This window comes from Cervus elaphus, chromosome X (genome assembly GCF_910594005.1).
Source record: "Cervus elaphus chromosome X, mCerEla1.1, whole genome shotgun sequence".
NCBI classification, from domain to species: domain Eukaryota; kingdom Metazoa; phylum Chordata; class Mammalia; order Artiodactyla; family Cervidae; genus Cervus; species Cervus elaphus.
This window is the reverse complement of record NC_057848.1, coordinates 59,369,338-59,385,472: the sequence shown is the minus strand read 5'-3', so window position 1 is coordinate 59,385,472 and position 16,135 is coordinate 59,369,338. Positions and strand designations below refer to the sequence as shown.

The 16,135-nt window shown below is 36.8% G+C and overlaps 1 protein-coding gene across 8 annotated transcripts in view; it reads left to right on the top strand.

Moving 5' to 3' along the window:
- The window catches only part of MAP7D3 (MAP7 domain containing 3), a 50,076-nt gene that overhangs the window by 17,744 nt on the left and 16,197 nt on the right, over positions 1-16,135 (top strand). For all 8 annotated transcript variants that reach the window (XM_043897249.1, XM_043897251.1, XM_043897252.1 and 5 more), the window contains exons 4-7: positions 1,364-1,527; positions 4,538-4,649; positions 5,190-5,288; positions 9,555-9,650. In XM_043897249.1, coding sequence (XP_043753184.1) covers positions 1,364-1,527; positions 4,538-4,649; positions 5,190-5,288; positions 9,555-9,650 — 471 coding nt within the window. The remainder of the gene's footprint in view (positions 1-1,363; positions 1,528-4,537; positions 4,650-5,189; positions 5,289-9,554; positions 9,651-16,135) is intronic.

Genomic DNA, 16,135 nt, shown 5'->3' with positions numbered 1-16,135 from the left:
TATACTGTACAGCAAAGTGAATCAAGATGATGGTATATTTTAAACTTTTTAAAAAATCAAAATGAATAAATTTTACATTTAGGTTACATATTTTCAAAGTGGTTTTACTTTTTAATCTTTTTTTAATAGTATATCTTATGCAGTATGTGTTACTGTCTTTTTACTTTATGTGCTATATTGGATTAAAAGCATATACTAAATGAGATAAGATTTGTGAAAAATATTTGGCCAAATTTTTTATTTTTGAAATAGTAGTTTCTGTTAGCTTTCATTTTCTTTTTTTTTTTTTATCTTTTTTTTTTTATAGCTTTCATTTTCTGAAAACTAAAGTATGAAAATTTCTTCAGCGTTTGTAGAAACAAGCAAAATGGGATTTCAGTAAAAATGACTCTGAAAACAAAAATGAAGGAATTCCCAGGAACCACCTGGAACAGTGGTTAGGACCCTGTGCTTTCACTGCCAGAGGCCTGGGGTTCAATACCAGGTTGGGGAACCAAGATCCCACAAGCCATGGCATGGCCAAAAACATAAATGAATTTGCTAATAATCTTACTATAGATTTGGTGTCTTTCACTGATTGCTGTGCTTTCTCAAGTGTGACTTTGTATCAATTAAGATCTAAAAGAATCTAATATTCTTTTCTAAAAGAACCATAATCTTGAGAGAATGCTTTTTCAGCTATGTATTTTCCTCATCTGGCCTTGTAAATCCACTGCAAAACTAGTGCTCACCTTCATTCAAATGGAATAGCAGTTGTCTCTGTTTTGGTGAGGAGCAGATTCTTCCTGTAGCTCTTTAGAAGAGTATTTTTACAACTGCATGGGTGCTCTCCAGGCTTTAGTGAGAGGAAATTTGAATGTAGGAAAACATCATGCTGGTCAGTAATGTGGTATGTGCCTAAGTCCATGAAGGTCAAATTGGCATGCTCAATATGGTCTGCTTAGACGAGGCCTTTAAAAAGAAGTTTCGTATTAGAAGAAAAAGCCATATATTCTGGCCATGTGTTTTTTAATTCTTATTTTAATGTACAGCATATTAATCTGATGGGGTTTGACTTCTCAGCTCAAGTCAGCAGAAACATTGCATGAAAGAAAATATTTCTTTTGAATTTGGAATTTTAGTTCAGACAGGAGGAGAGTCATTTAAGCCAATTCACTTCTCAGGAGTTAAATGAACACCCAGTGGAAATGATTCTTTTGTGGCCATCTCTGGTCATTTATATAATAAATCTTTAATTATTAGCACAGGTTATGTTATTTTTAAGAAAGAGAATAAAATACATTAACTTTCCTTCCCTGTCTGTAATGTGGAAAACTTAAACAGTTTTTTTCTTGGCTCTTACCTTGCATTTGGAATATTTCAGCTAATAGAGAGACACAACTACTTGAAAAAGAAAGAAAGTCTAAGATCGTATATGAAAAACAGATGGAAGAGAAACAGCGAAAGCTGAGGGAACAGAAAGAAAAAGATGAACAACGGAGAATATCTGCAGAAAAAAAGAGAAACGAAATGCTAGAGGAAGAAAGGGTATGTGTTTTTCTTCTCTGTTAATCAGATGATACACTGTGTTGCCTGGTTCTGCAGTACTTTTTTCTTAGCCCTTCTCTGCTTTCACTGGAACCGATCCCGATTCTTCTGGAACTAATACCAGTTCTTCTTTGCTCTTTCCTTAAATTAGCAGCTCTTGCCCCATCCTGATCTGAGGCCTGAGTTTAGGCTTTAGTAACTGAGGTGAAGAGGAGCCTTGCATATCCAGGGAGAGAGCCCTGTGCGCCTGCAGGGTGCCTACAGCCTGGGCTTTGTTCTGAGGCACTTTCTCTCCTACCAAAGGTGTTGTCCCATTGCCTAGTATTCACCCACCCACTATCAGGCCCTCTCTGATAGGGCCCTCTCTGACCCTGACGTCTGCTTCTCACCACTCCCCTCACTGTGTGAGTGGCAGAGCCCAGCCGATCAGAGCCTTCCACTCTCCCCATGGTTCCCTGGCTCCCTTTTCTTTGCTCTCTCCCCCTCTCCCCTTATTGTTCCTTTCTCTCTCTGTGTTGTGGCCTTGCTCTCTTCCTATCTGGACTCTGGGTGTCTTTGGCACTCTGTTGATACAAGTCACTACCTTTGTCCTGCCCTCTCTTTCTCTGTCTGTCCCTCTTCAGCCGGTTTGCCTTTGGCTGTTTCTCTGTGAGCATCTGGTTACCTGTCTCAGTTTGTAGGATTCTCTCTGACACCAAGTTTTTCTCCTGTAGGTTGTTCCACATCTTTACTATGAGTGTCCTTGGCTCCTTCGGAATTGGCATGTTCCATCCTTTTCTTCACTGTCATTCTCTCTTTCTCTTTGTTCCAGTGCCCCTCAAGTGTCCCTGAGTGAGCCTTGGCCTGTCTCTGGCTCTTTGTCTGACTCTGGCCCTTTTCTAATAGCACCCCCTTTTTCTTTCTATTTTCTTTGTCTTAGCTTCTCCCTCCTTTTTGCTCCCCATCTTTGGAGTTTCTGCCATTGTTCTCTCAGTGTATGGGTTTTTATCCTCTCTCTGTTTTTTTTCTGTTGCTTTAATTTTAAAATATTTTTTCTTTCCTTTTCTCTTTGTTTCCATTTCTCTCCCAAGAGCCCTCTTCTCTGTGTCTTTCTCTGTGGTGCTCACTTTTCTTCCTAACTTTTGCACACAGTTGGCTCTTGAAAATGCCTCACACCCGCCCCTCCCAACTCCTTATCCCCATCAGTGAATCTTCTTTATTTTAGGACTACTCCTGTGGTGTTTCTTCCCTATCCATGGTTCACCAACACCTTCTCTTTTTCCCCACATTCCAGTATTTAATGAATTCTCATTCAGAACTTGTATCACTCTATCTTCCTCTGTGAACTGTTTCCTTAAAACTACTTCTCTGTGGTAAAGAAGAGTGAAGGCCAGAGAAACTGAACTTGATAAAGACAGAACCAAAGAGAGTAAAATAGGAAACTGTGCTGGGTCAGGAAAGGTCCCTGGAGGACAGAGGGAGAGTCCCAAGGACTATGAGTAGAAAAGACCATCTTAGGAAAAGAGGAACCTGAGAGAGAACACAGGGAAGGAAGACGCAACAAAACGGCACTGTAGACAGAGTGGGAGCCAGAGAGAGAGAGAGCGAGCCAGATAAGAGGCCAGAAGACAAGGAGAAAGGTCAAAAGAGAACCGGCCCCAGAGAGCTAGTGTGGGAGAGGCCTAGACAGAGCAGGGACCGAACATCACTGAGGAGGCTGCACATAGAAAAAGAGAATGATTCAGTAGAGCAGGAAAAAACCCCAAACTCAGTGGTGGTGAGGAGGGGCAAGTATGGACAGGGGCATATGGGAAAGAGGACAGGAGCTTGCACGTGAGCCACAGATGCCAGAAGGAACCTGAAAGAGCATGGAGGGTCAGCACATCTGGAAACAGCAAATAGAGTGCTTAGGAGAGAGGTTTTAATAATACAAGAATATTCTGTTTTTAATCTTTATTATACTTCTGGGGTGTCTAAGTAATTTAGAATAACTTCCTTTCTGTTAGAAAATATAATTTAAAATATTGTCATTAGATAAGTTTCATTTTAAAATTGCAGTTGCTTTTCTCCTCAGAGGATATGGATGACTCCATTTTCCTAATATGTTCACCCTCTAAACTGTGGGAACATTATAAGGATGATGTTGCTATGAAACAGTTGTTGTCAGGGAAGAATAGAAAACTTTCTGGCCCTGAGGTTGATTTGCTTACGTGAGTGTAGTCCGTGGTATGTTACAGCACAGAGATGAGGAATAGAAAACTGCATCTCATTTCTGACAGTGGCGCTGTTTTGCCACTGTGTAGCATTTGCATTCGTAGACCTGTTATCCTGCACAGTTTAGACTAAAGCTGAGGTCAAGACAAACACAGCTCTTTTTAAAAACTTGATTAGTCCACTACAGTATTGTAGAGTAATTAGCCTCCAACTAATAAAAATAAATGAAAAAAAAATCAGAAAAAAAAGCAAAAAAACAAAAAAACTTGATTAGTTAACACCAGAATTTAAGAAGTTAGAAATATGTGTATAATAGATGATCTGGCATAGTTTCACTTGTATGTATTGGCTGATTTTTTATTCTGCCTCATTCTACAAAGAATTTAAGGTATATTTTAAAAACTATATACCACAACCAGATGAAAAAATAAATGTTTGAGGGAATCAAGCAGAGGGGGGAATTAAAGTAAGAAAATCATAAAACATAAGATATGATTAGCATACATCAAAGCATACTACTCAGTCCTTGTATAGTTGCTGGAATAGGCTACACCTTTATTTCTAAATTTCCTAATGATACAAGCAAAGAGGGACGCATGGTCAGTTTCTCGATTCATATCCATAAGATTAAAACCTACTTAGTTGGGAAAGTATGGATTCATACCTGAGATGTTTCCAATTTTAACTTTTCTTTTATAAAAAAAATTTTGCCTGATTAAAAAATTTGGTGGTAGGGGTATTTTATAACTGATAGATCAGAATTACACTAGTGAATATAATACATTCCTAAATGTTTCTTGGCTTTTATTTTAAATAGGAGAAATTCAAAGCCGTCCTTCATCGTACACTGGAAAGGAGCAGCCACATTAACCGTCCAAAAAGATGGTCATGGGAAGGCTGTACAACAGTCAATTCCCAAAATAAGACTGGTAATTAATACAACTGCTAAACTTTAAGTTCATTCATTTTCACATGTAGATATTGGCTATTAGTATAAGGTTGCATTTACAACGGATTTTCAGCTTTGTATCCTAAGTGAAAACACTGCCATGTACTCTTTGGCGTGCATTTAAATTTGTGTCATGTGAGATTGCCAAAGAAACAGGTGAAATTTTATAATAACTTTATTTTATACAGTATACCCAAAATCTTACCATTTAAACTTGTAATCTCTGTAAAAATGAATAATAATTGATAAGCTTTACACAGCTTTATCCAGTGCATATTTTAAAAATAAATTGCCCTGTTTACTAATGATGTACTATAATTTTTCCTATGTGTGGATGTAATTCTAAGCAATTGCATAAAATGTAAGTTAAGTTTTCATAATTTATAAGGAATGATTGACAGTATTGTGTACCTAATTAATACATGTTTATGCTCTGTATAAGTGCATCATGAGCTCATCTTGTTTCAGCTAATGATGCTTTTTTATATATGAGTACAGTAAATCTTGCATCTTTTCTCAGTCAGTAAACATTCTACATCTACTGAAAAGCTTGAGCAGGGGACTTGTGGATTACACAGACAAATGTCATCTACTGGTCTTCAAAATTCTGTTGCCAAGAGTAAGTATTTATTTCATGTATTTTACTGAGTTTCAAACCAGTGAAATCAAGTCTTTATACGTGTTTCTACAGTACCACTTACTCTTTAGATCATAGGACATTTAGATTTATTTTAGAAGAGCACCACGTTGTTTCACAGTAGAGACGGTCATTCCTTTTTTGTATTTTCATCAGTATGTTGAAAATCAGTTGTTTCTTTTTAAAAATAATTTTTAAAAATTTTTGGCTATGCTGGGTCTTTGTTGCTTCTTGGGCTTTTCTTGTGAGCAGGGGCTACACTATAGTTGCAGTGCATAGGCCCCTCATTGTGGTGGCTTCCCTTGTTGTAGAGCATGAGCCCTAGGGTGCACGGGCTTCAGTAGTTGTGGCACAAGTACTTAGTTGCTCCAAAGCATGTGGGATCCTCCCAGATCAGGAATCCAACCCATGTCCCCTGCATTGGCAGGCAGACTCTCCACCACTGCGCCACCAGAGAAGCCCCTTGTTTCTTGGTTTGTGTACTAATCATATCAGATAGGTTTGTTGGGCTCAGGTAGCCCAACAGCTATGAAATATATTTTGACCCAAAGACATTGCCATTAAGTGGCACAATAATTTATTTTAGAATTAATCCATATTCTGTCTAACCTAAAACTGAAATCCGTTTTTCCAGAAACTAGAGTAGTCCATTCAATTTCCGTTAAGTTTCATGAATGTTACCTAATTTAAGAAAAATAATAGCATATATATAGCAGTGGACAGGTTGATCTGCTTCATATATATGTAAAGTTGACAAGCAAGTTACCTTCCTATTTTATAATTAAGACCCCATGAAATTCAGTGATTTCCATTCCACCCTGGTCTTTTATGGTTTATATTTTGGTCGTCTGATCATAATTTTTTGGTCATTCGATCATGTTTTTAAACTGTACATTCCACTAACAAGTCTGTGTCTTTCCCCAAAGCAAATAAAGTGGTTTTTTAACAGTGTTAATGAGAGAATATTTCTAAGCTCTACTTTACAAGTCTTTGTAGAGGTAATACAGTGCTCTTTAAAATAAAATAAAACTTATCTACTGCAGATACTTCAAATACATTTTGCTCCTGGTGTTTGCCCTTTTAATTAGCACTCCTTAGTTTCTTGGCCAGGAATTGAACATGCACCCTTGGCAGTGAAAGTGTGGAGTTCTCATGACTGGACCACCAGGGAATTCCCTAGCGTTCCTTATTTTTTTTAAAAAAATCTTTACCTGAGTGTGTCAGTGACCATATCTGGCTTATACTACATGGTGCTTCTCACTGATAGTTGAAATGGATTAGATAACCATACCCATCAAAAAAAATCCTTTTTCTTTCCAGAGAAAGAAACAGAAACCTTTGCAGGAGAAAGACATGGCAAACATATTCCACTTCATTCCCTCAAACTTGGCTGTAGAAAAGATATACCATTTTTGTACCTTGTGAATTGAAACAAAGGCATAATTATAGTTTGAATTAAAAATGTTTCTTCTGTGTTATTAGGTGTCTGAGCATTTTTTGAGCATGCTGATTGCTCTAAAATTCCAGTGAATTTTAAAATAAAATAAAAGATTCTGGATATCATTTAAAGCATATAATTAGTTAATTGTAGCAGTGGTTAACTTAGTGGGAAAGATTTCCATTTTTGTCTAAATATATGTTGAAAAAGGATTTTTTGTTTTGTTTATACTTAAATTACATCATTTGTACTTTTAGAACTCTTAAAATTTTCAACAATGAACTTGAGAGATCTTTCGTTATTTGTCAGTTTTGACGCATCTCATTTTCTCTTGTAATACATAGTCCAACAGAAGTTGATCCACTTTCCATCATTAACCTTAGTATGCTTTTCCAGAGCACTTTTACGTATAGCCCGGGTTCATTCATAGATTAATATGGGAAGATTTTCTTTAGCACCTTCCTTGTCATATAATAAAATTAATTTATTATTCATAAGCTCAATCCTTTAGAAAAGTTAGATAACATTCATTGCAATGTCATATGTGTATACTTTCATTTTATTTTAATTGTTTCACAAGCGTTGACCCTGTTTTACCATCTAATTGATTGGAGGAATTAGCAAAGATTTCTCCACAGACATTTCTTATATTTTTAATATAGTGAGTGAACACTCGTGTGTTTTTGTTAATATGTGTACCTGCTGTATTAGTGAAGCATGTAAAGAAAAGGGACAGGTGATGACTTCCAAGTTAGTAATGAGTTAAATTGCACTGAAGGAACAATTCCAAGTAATTTTTTAAATGATATCTTGTTTGTAATCCGAGAAGGTATGTGTGGAAGATACTTTATGAAATAACTTGCTTAAAGGTATAGTATATTACACACTCTGAAATGATGAATGCTGTAATTAATGATTCCACGGAAAATAAAATCAATATTTTCACTGGCTTACCTTTGTAAAATCCCTTCAAACTGAAATAAAACCTGTTCAATCCAGAGAGATGAACATTTCAAACTCGAAGTTCATAATCTAACCTGTGATGTTTTAAATAGCTTGCTTTATATTTTAATTTTTTAAAAAATATGTTTTGCTGTGCTGTGTGTGTAGCATGCAGGATCTTAGCTCCCTGAATAAGGATCAAACCCACGCCCTCTGCAGTGAAAATACAGCCTTAATCACTGGACCACCAGGAAAGTTCCTAAATAGCCTTTCTTTAAATCTTGACTGATTCTAATAATCTGTTTTTCTTCTACTCAGTGCTGACTTACCATAACTTTACACTATTTTGTCATTTCTTGCAATGTGATAGTAAGGGATAGGTGATCTCATCATATGATCGAATTAATTACATTTCTGTGGATCATTGGAGAAGGCAGTGGCACCCCACTCCAGTACTCTTGCCTAGAAAATCCCATGGATAGAGGAGCCTTGTAGGCTGCAGTCTATGGAGTCACTAGGAGTCGGACATGACTGAGCGACTTCACTTTCACTTTTCACTTTCATGCATTGGAGAAGGAAATGGCAACCCACTCCAGTGTTCTTGTCTGGAGAATCCCAGGTATGGGGGAACCTGCTGGGCTGCCGTCTAAGGGGTCGCACAGAGTCGGACACGACTGAAGTGACTTAGCAGCAGCAGCTGTAGATTGTGCTGTGCAATTACATTTATCAGTAGAATTTTCAAATCATGCTATATTAGCAACATTTAATCACTTAAATGTTAACTTACTTAAAGAGTAACCTGGTTTTAACTCTGAGCATGTAGAATCTCTTCATAATACTTGAAATTTAAAAAAATTCTTACAAGAAAGAGTAGAGAAGATAAAAATTTACCACTAGAATTTTCAAATGATGCTATATTAGCAACATTTAATCTATAGCTCCCCAAAAGAATTCTTGTTTTCTTCTTTTGGCCACTCGGCTTGTGGGATCTTAGTTTCCTGACCAGGGGTTGAACTCTTGGCAGTGACAGCACAGAGTCCTAACTCCTGAACCGCCAAGGAATTCCCCAAAGGGTTCTTCTTTAAACAGACTTCCATCAGTATTCTGAGCCGGAATATTTAAAGTGAAATGGAAGTGTCTACACAAAAGGGATTATTTTCCCATATGACTAGTTTGGGTTGCTAAAATTGTGACATCTGTGCCAAATATTAATTATCATTTTTATTTTAAAAATACTAGTTGAGAGAATTCCTTGGTGGTCTGGTGGTTAGGACTTGGTGCTTTCACCTCTTTGGCCTGCAGTTCAATCTTTGGGGAGCTAAGGTCCTGCAAGCCATGCAGCACAGCCGAAAAAAAAAAAAAAGCTCATTAAAACTAAAGTGTATAAATTAGTTTAGTAATAGATGTCATGGACTGTGTCTAAAATTATACATTGTGTATTCCTAATTTGGGAACTGTGATATTGTCAGTATGAGACATTTTCTCTCTTTTTATTATTTCCTAGATAATTTTATTTCTCTTTGGATAACTTACTTAAAGAGTAACCTGGTTTTAACTCTGGCATGTAGAATCTCTTCATAATACTTGAAATTTTAAAAAATTCTTACAAGGAAGAGTAGAGAAGATAAAAAAAAAAGTTTGGAAAAAAGGAGTGGCTCACTCCTGAAGGAATCTGTTTAAACGGCTTATAAATAGTAATGTTCCTGGACTTCTCTTGCGGTCCACTGGTTAAGACTCCATGCTCCTAATGCAGGGGTTGTGGGTTCGATCTCTGGTTGGGGAACTAAGATCCCACATACTATGTGGCATGGCCAAAAATTTTTCTTAATTTTCTTAAAAAGTATTATTTCTTTGCCTTTGATCTCTAGAAACACCAGAAAAGAGGCGAAGTTCATCTTTGACTAGAAGATGTAGCAGACTGCATTCATCTACAGAAACAGAACAAGTAGAAGAAAAACGACCTGGTTAGTTATTTCTAAGTGCCAATCTTAACTGGTGGTTTAAATGTATTATGTTTATGTCAACATTCAGCTGCTTGAGAAGTCATTCCAAAACACTGGAAGCCAAAATATCCCTTCTTTAATTAAAAAATATACTTTGGTGACATGCTTATTTGGCTGAAGCCAGAAGAATCTCTTTATTATTTTTTTTCTTTTTCCCAAAACTGAATTTTATTGGAAGGTCTGGTTCTCATTTAAGTGTCATACAACAATAAAATATATAATTCTGCCATGAAGCAGAGAACTAGACCATAGAATGTTGGTACAGATAGATTTGTCCTGAAGCACTTGATTCCTTCGAACATTTCATTAGTTCATATATAGAAGTTCTAAATTACTGGCCACATTTTAAACTTCAAAGCTTTGCTGCTTCACAGCATAATCCACATCTATCCTTTGGGTGTATTTTCACTGCTGATCATTACACACAAGATTTCAAAATTATTACTGAAGTACATGTTTATTTAAAGTTGTTTTTGACACCTTTCCCTTAAACTTTCCCTATTAAACATGATTGTTCCTTTTTGTTTCATAACAAACTGTTCACTTATAGAGGATTCAGGTTACATCCTGTTAAAACAAATGTCATTGTGGCAGGGATCTTCATGAACTTAAATGTTTATCGGAGCAAGCTATTTACAGCATGATTTACTTAATTCACTCAGTCCCTGGGAGCTAGTGGCAATGAACTTGACACATGTGACTGTCAGTGACATATATCTGGAGGAATCCATGTTGGAGTGCTTTTGTCATGCACAACTTTTTTCTCCACATGTGAGTTTCTCCATAGAGACTCCGTACATTGGGTACGGTTCTGTTAGATACATTACCTGGATCCCCGCATTGGGATTATTGTGGGATGCCGGGGCCTTTGCCTGTCTATTCAGGTCTTATCTTCCCTAACAGTGCAGTCCCGTCAGGTGGCGGTGTTTGGTCCTGTTATGTATGTGTGGTTCTCAACTGCCTGTGCTTTTAGGCTGGGATACTTACCACTTAAAGCAGTTCACATTGCTCTTTCTTGCTTTCTTCATTTATTTGTGAGACCTGAAACTGAGTCCTTTCTGTTTGTTCTCATCATTTAGTTTGTTAGCTATATACCTCTCTTTGGGAGAATACTTTAATCGGTTGCATGCTCATCCCAACAAAAGTGTCAGTAGCCAGGAACAAAAGTACTGTTTCATTAGTAGTTTAATAGCAATAATCTAGGTAATAAGCATAAGGTAGAGTGCCTGAAAATGTTAGCATTTGAGCTTAAAAAGTAGGTTGTATCACTTAATTTTTTTTCAGAAAAGCATAAAAATAATTTGAATCAATACTTTGCAAATGAGTGAGTCTGTACAACATTTTATGTTGCATATTTATTTTATGATGGCAAGCATAGTGGAATAGTTATCAGGGTAATTTATAGGATGAGATAAGGAGTTTTGATGGTTGTTAAATTTTAAAACCGTGGGTTTTTTGACCTGTGCTTAAATATATAAGTATTATATATTATATAAGTAATATATAAGTATTATAACAGTATTATAAAAAGGGCTGGATTTTAGGTATATAGAAAAACCTAAATAAAATCAAGAGAGAAAGCCAACCTTCTTTTTTTTTAAAATGTGGAAGAATAACATTGAGTGACTCTTTAGCTTTTAATTAAGAACATAAAGATTGTTAGTAAAATAGGGACTTCCCTGGCAGTCCAGTGTTTAAGACTTTGCCTTCCAATGCAGAGGTCCAGGTTTGATCCCAACAGGGATCAAAATCCCACATGCCCTGTGGCTCAAAAACCGAAACATAAAACAGAAGCAATATTGTAGCAAACTCAATAAAGACTTTAAACATGGTCCATGTTAAAAAAAAATGTTTAAAAGAAGATTATTGGTAAAAACGGATTTTCAGGGTTATGGGTCACATATCATGTTAAATATGCTTCTGGGTAGTCAGTCCGCAGTCACAGAGAGCTCTAATGCATTGTTCCCATCCTTTTTCTGTTTTTTCCCTCCACTTTTTCCTTTCCAGAATATATCCCTAGCCCCCTTTGCTTGTTTTTCGGTAAATATCCATATGATTAGTGAACCAAAGTGCTATCATAGACTTTGTTGTAGTGCAGCTTTATTTCTCTTGATTTTAATTCCTGACTTTGTTTCTGCCTAGTTGTATGTGTCACATTATTTTCTGCCCATCTCTCCCCAGTGTATTGTGATGTATTCTAATTCAGTTCAGTTCAGTTGTTTAGTCATGTCTGACTCTTTGCAACCCCATGGACTGCAGCACCACAGGCTTCCCTGTCCATAACCAACTCCCAGAGCTTGCTCAAACTCATGTTCATCGAGTCGGTGATGCCATCCAACTATCTCATCCTCTGTCATCCCCTTCTCCTCCTGCCTTCAGTCTTCCCCAGCATCAGGGTCTTTTCTAATGAGTCAGTTCTTCACATCAGCTGACCAAAGTATTGGACCTTCACCTTCAACATCAGTCCTTCCAATGAATATTCAGGATTGATTTCCTTTAGGATTGACTGCTTTGATCTCCTTGCAGTCCAAGGGTCTCTCAAGAGTCTTCTCCGACACCACAGTTCAAAAGCATCAATTTTATTTATTTAATCGGTTGTGTGCTCATGCCAACAAAAGTGTCCTTTTTGGATATCAGTCAGACTGATGCTTTCTTTATAGTCCAACTCTCACATCCATACATGACTACTGGAAAAACTGTAACTTTGACTATATGGACTTTTGTCGGCAAAGTAAATGTCTCTGCTTTTTAATATGCTGTCTAAGTTTGTCATAGCTTTTCTTCCAAAGAGCAAGTGTCTTTTAATTTTGTGGCTGCAGTCACCATCTGCATTGATTTTGGAGCCCAAGAAAATAAAGTCTGTCACCATTTGCATTGTTTCCCCCATCTATTTGCCATGAAGTGATGGGGCCAGATGCCATGATCTTTGTTTTTTGAATGTTGAGTTTTAAGCCAGCTTTTTCACTCTCCTCTTTCACTTTCATCAAGAGGCTCTTTAGTTCCTCTTCACTTTCTGCCGTAAGGGTGGTATCATCTGCATATCTGAGATTATTGATATTTCTCCCTACAGTCTTAATTCCAGTTTGTGCTTCATTCAGCCCGGCATTTAGCCTGATATACTCTGCATAGAAGTTAAATAAGCAGGATGACAATACACAGCCTTGACGTACTTTTTCCTAATTTGGAACCAGTCCGTTGTTCCATGTCTGGTTCTAACTGTTGATTCTTGACCTGCATACAGGTTTCTCAGGAGACAGGTAAGGTAGTCTGGTATTCCCATCTCTTTAAGAGTTTTCCATAGTTTGTTGTGATCCACACAGTCAAAGGTTTTAGTGTAGTCACTGAAGCAGAAGTAGATGGTTTTGCTGGAATTCTCTTGCTTTTTCTGTGATCCATTGAGTGTTGGCAATTTGATCTCTGGTTCCTCTGCCTTTTCTAATTAGAATTCTAATTACTTTTTAAAATAAGTTACTCTCATCAAAAATCTCAATGGTTTGTTTTAAATTTCTTTAGCTATTAGAAATCTAGTTATTCTACTTTTATTTTCTGTAGCACAAACTGTCAGTGTTAAATAAGTGATTAGGCACATACAGGTATGTAAGTAAAATGCTTTCTCTGCCAAAAGTGAGGAAATGAAAAATAGCTGAGTTTTTTGGTATATTTACCAAGTCTTAAAAAAGCCATTATCAAATACCTTTTTATTTATTTATTTATTTGTCCCAATTTTTATTTGTAGGAGGCTAATTACAGTATTGTAGTGGTTTTTGCCATACATTGACATGAATCAGCCATGGATTTACATGTGTTCCCCATCCTGAACCCCCCTCCCACCTCCCTCCCCATCCCATCCCTCTGGGTCATCCCAGTGCACCAGCCCCGAGCACTTGTCTCATGCATCCAGCTTGGACTGGCGATCTGTTTCACACTTGATAATATACATGTTTTGATGCTGTTCTCTCAGATCATCCCACCCTCGCCTTCTCCCATAGAGTCCAAAAGTCTGTTCTATACATCTGTGTCTCTTTTTCTGTCTTGCATATAGGGTTATCATTGCCATCTTTCTAAATTCCATATATATGCGTTAGTATACTATATTGGTGTTTATCTTTCTGGCTTACGTCACTCTGTATAATGGGCTCCAGTTTTATCCACCTCATTAGAACTGATTCAAATGTATTCTTTTAATGGCTGAGTAATATTCCATTGTGTATATGTACCACAGCTTTCTTATCCATTCGTCTGCTGATGGTCATCTAGTTTGCCTCCATGTCCTGGCTATTATGAACAGTGCTGCAATGAACATTGGGGTACACATGTCTCTTTCAGATCTGGTTTCCTCGGTGTGTATGCCCAGCAGTGGGATTGCTGGGTCATATGGCAGTTCTATTTCCAGTTTTTTAAGGAATCTCCACACTGTTCTCCATAGTGGCTGTACTAGTTTGTATTCCCACCAACAGTGTAAGAGGGTTCCCTTTTCTCCACAGCCTCTCCAGCATTTATTGCTTGTAGACTTTTGGATAGCAGCCATTCTGACTGGCGTGTAATGGTACCTCATTGAGGTTTTGATTTGCATTTCTCTGATAATGAGTGATGTTGAGCATCTTTTCATGTGTTTGTTAGCCATCTGTATGTCTTCTTTGGAGAAATGTCTGTTTAGATCTTCGGCCCATTTTTTGATTGGGTCATTTATTTTTCTGGAATTGAGCTGCAGGAGTTGCTTGTATATTTTTGAGATTAATCCTTTGTCTGTTTCTTCGTTTGCTATTATTTTTTTTTTCATTTGCTATTATTTTCTCCCATGCTGAAGGCTGTCTTTTCACCTTACTTATAGTTTCCTTTGTTGTGCAAAAGCCTTTAAGTTTAATTAGGTCCCATTTATTTATTTTTGCTTTTATTTCCAATATTCTGGGAGGTGGGTCATAGAGGATCTTGCTGTGATTTATGTCGGAGAGTGTTTAGCCTATGTTCTCCCCTAGGAGTTTTATAGTTTCTGGTCTTACATTTAGATCTTTAATCCATTTTAAGTTTATTTTTGTGTCTGGTGTTAGAAAGTGTTCTAGGTTCATTCTTTTACAAGTGGTTGACCAGTTTTCCCAGCACCACTTGTTAAAGAGGTTGTCTTTTTTCTATTGTATATTCTTGCCTCCTTTGTCAAAGATAAGGTGTCCATAGGTATGTGGATTTATCTCTGGGCTTTCTATTCTGTTCCATTGATCTATATTTCTGTCTTTGTGCCAGTCCCATACTGTCTTGATGACTGTGGCTTTGTAGTAGAGCCTGAAGTCAGGCAGGTTGATTCCTCCAGTTCCATTCTTCTTTCTCAAGATTACTTTGGCTATTCGAGGTTTTTTGTATTTCCATACAAATTGTGAAATTCTTTGGTCTAGTTCTGTGAAAAATACCGTTGGTAGCTTGATAGGGATTGCATTGAATCTATAGATTGCTTTGGGTAGTATACTCATTTTCACAATATTGAGTTTTCCAATCCATGAACACGGTATATTTCTCCATCTATTTGTGTCCTCTTTGATTTCTTTCATCAGTGTTTTATAGTTTTCTACATATAGGTCTTGTTTCTTTAGGTAGATATACTCCTAAGTATTTTATTCTTTTTGTTGCAATGGTGAATGGTATTGTTTCCTTAATTTCGCTTTCTGTTTTCTCATTGTTAGTGTATAGGAATGCAAGGGATTTCTGTGTTAATTTTATATCCTGCAACTTTACTATATTCATTGATTAGCTGTAGTAATTTTCTGGTAGAGTCTTTAGGGTTTTCTATGTAGAGGATCATGTCATCTGCAAACAGTGAGAGTTTCACTTCTTCTTTTCCTATCTGGATTCCTTTTATTTCTTTTTCTGCTCTGATTGCTATAGCCAAAATCTCCAAAACTATGTTGAATAGTAGTGGTGAGAGTGGGCACCCTTGTCTTGTTCCTGATTTTAGGGGAAATGCTTTCAATTTTTCACCATTGAGGACAATGTTTGCTGTGGGTTTGTCATATATAGCTTTTATTATGTTGAGGTATGTTCCTTCTATTCCTGCTTTCTGGAGAGTTTTTATCATAAATGGATGTTGAATTTTGTCAAAGGCTTTCTCTGCATCTATTGAGATAATCATATGGTTTTTGTCTTTCAATTTGTTAAGTGGTGTATTACATTGATTGATTTGTGGATATTAAAGAATCCTTGCATTCATGGGATAAAGCCCACTTGGTCATGATGTATGATCTTTTTAATATGTTGTTGGATTCTGTTTGCTAGAATTTTGTTAAGGATTTTTTAAACTATGTTCATCAGTGATATTGGCCTGTAGTTTTCTTTTTTTGTGGCATCTTTGTCTGGTTTTGGAATTAGGGTGATGGTGGCCTCATAGAATGAGTTTGGAAGTTTACCTTCTGCAGTTTTCTGGAAGAGTTTGAGTAAGATAGGTGTTAGCTCTTCTCTAA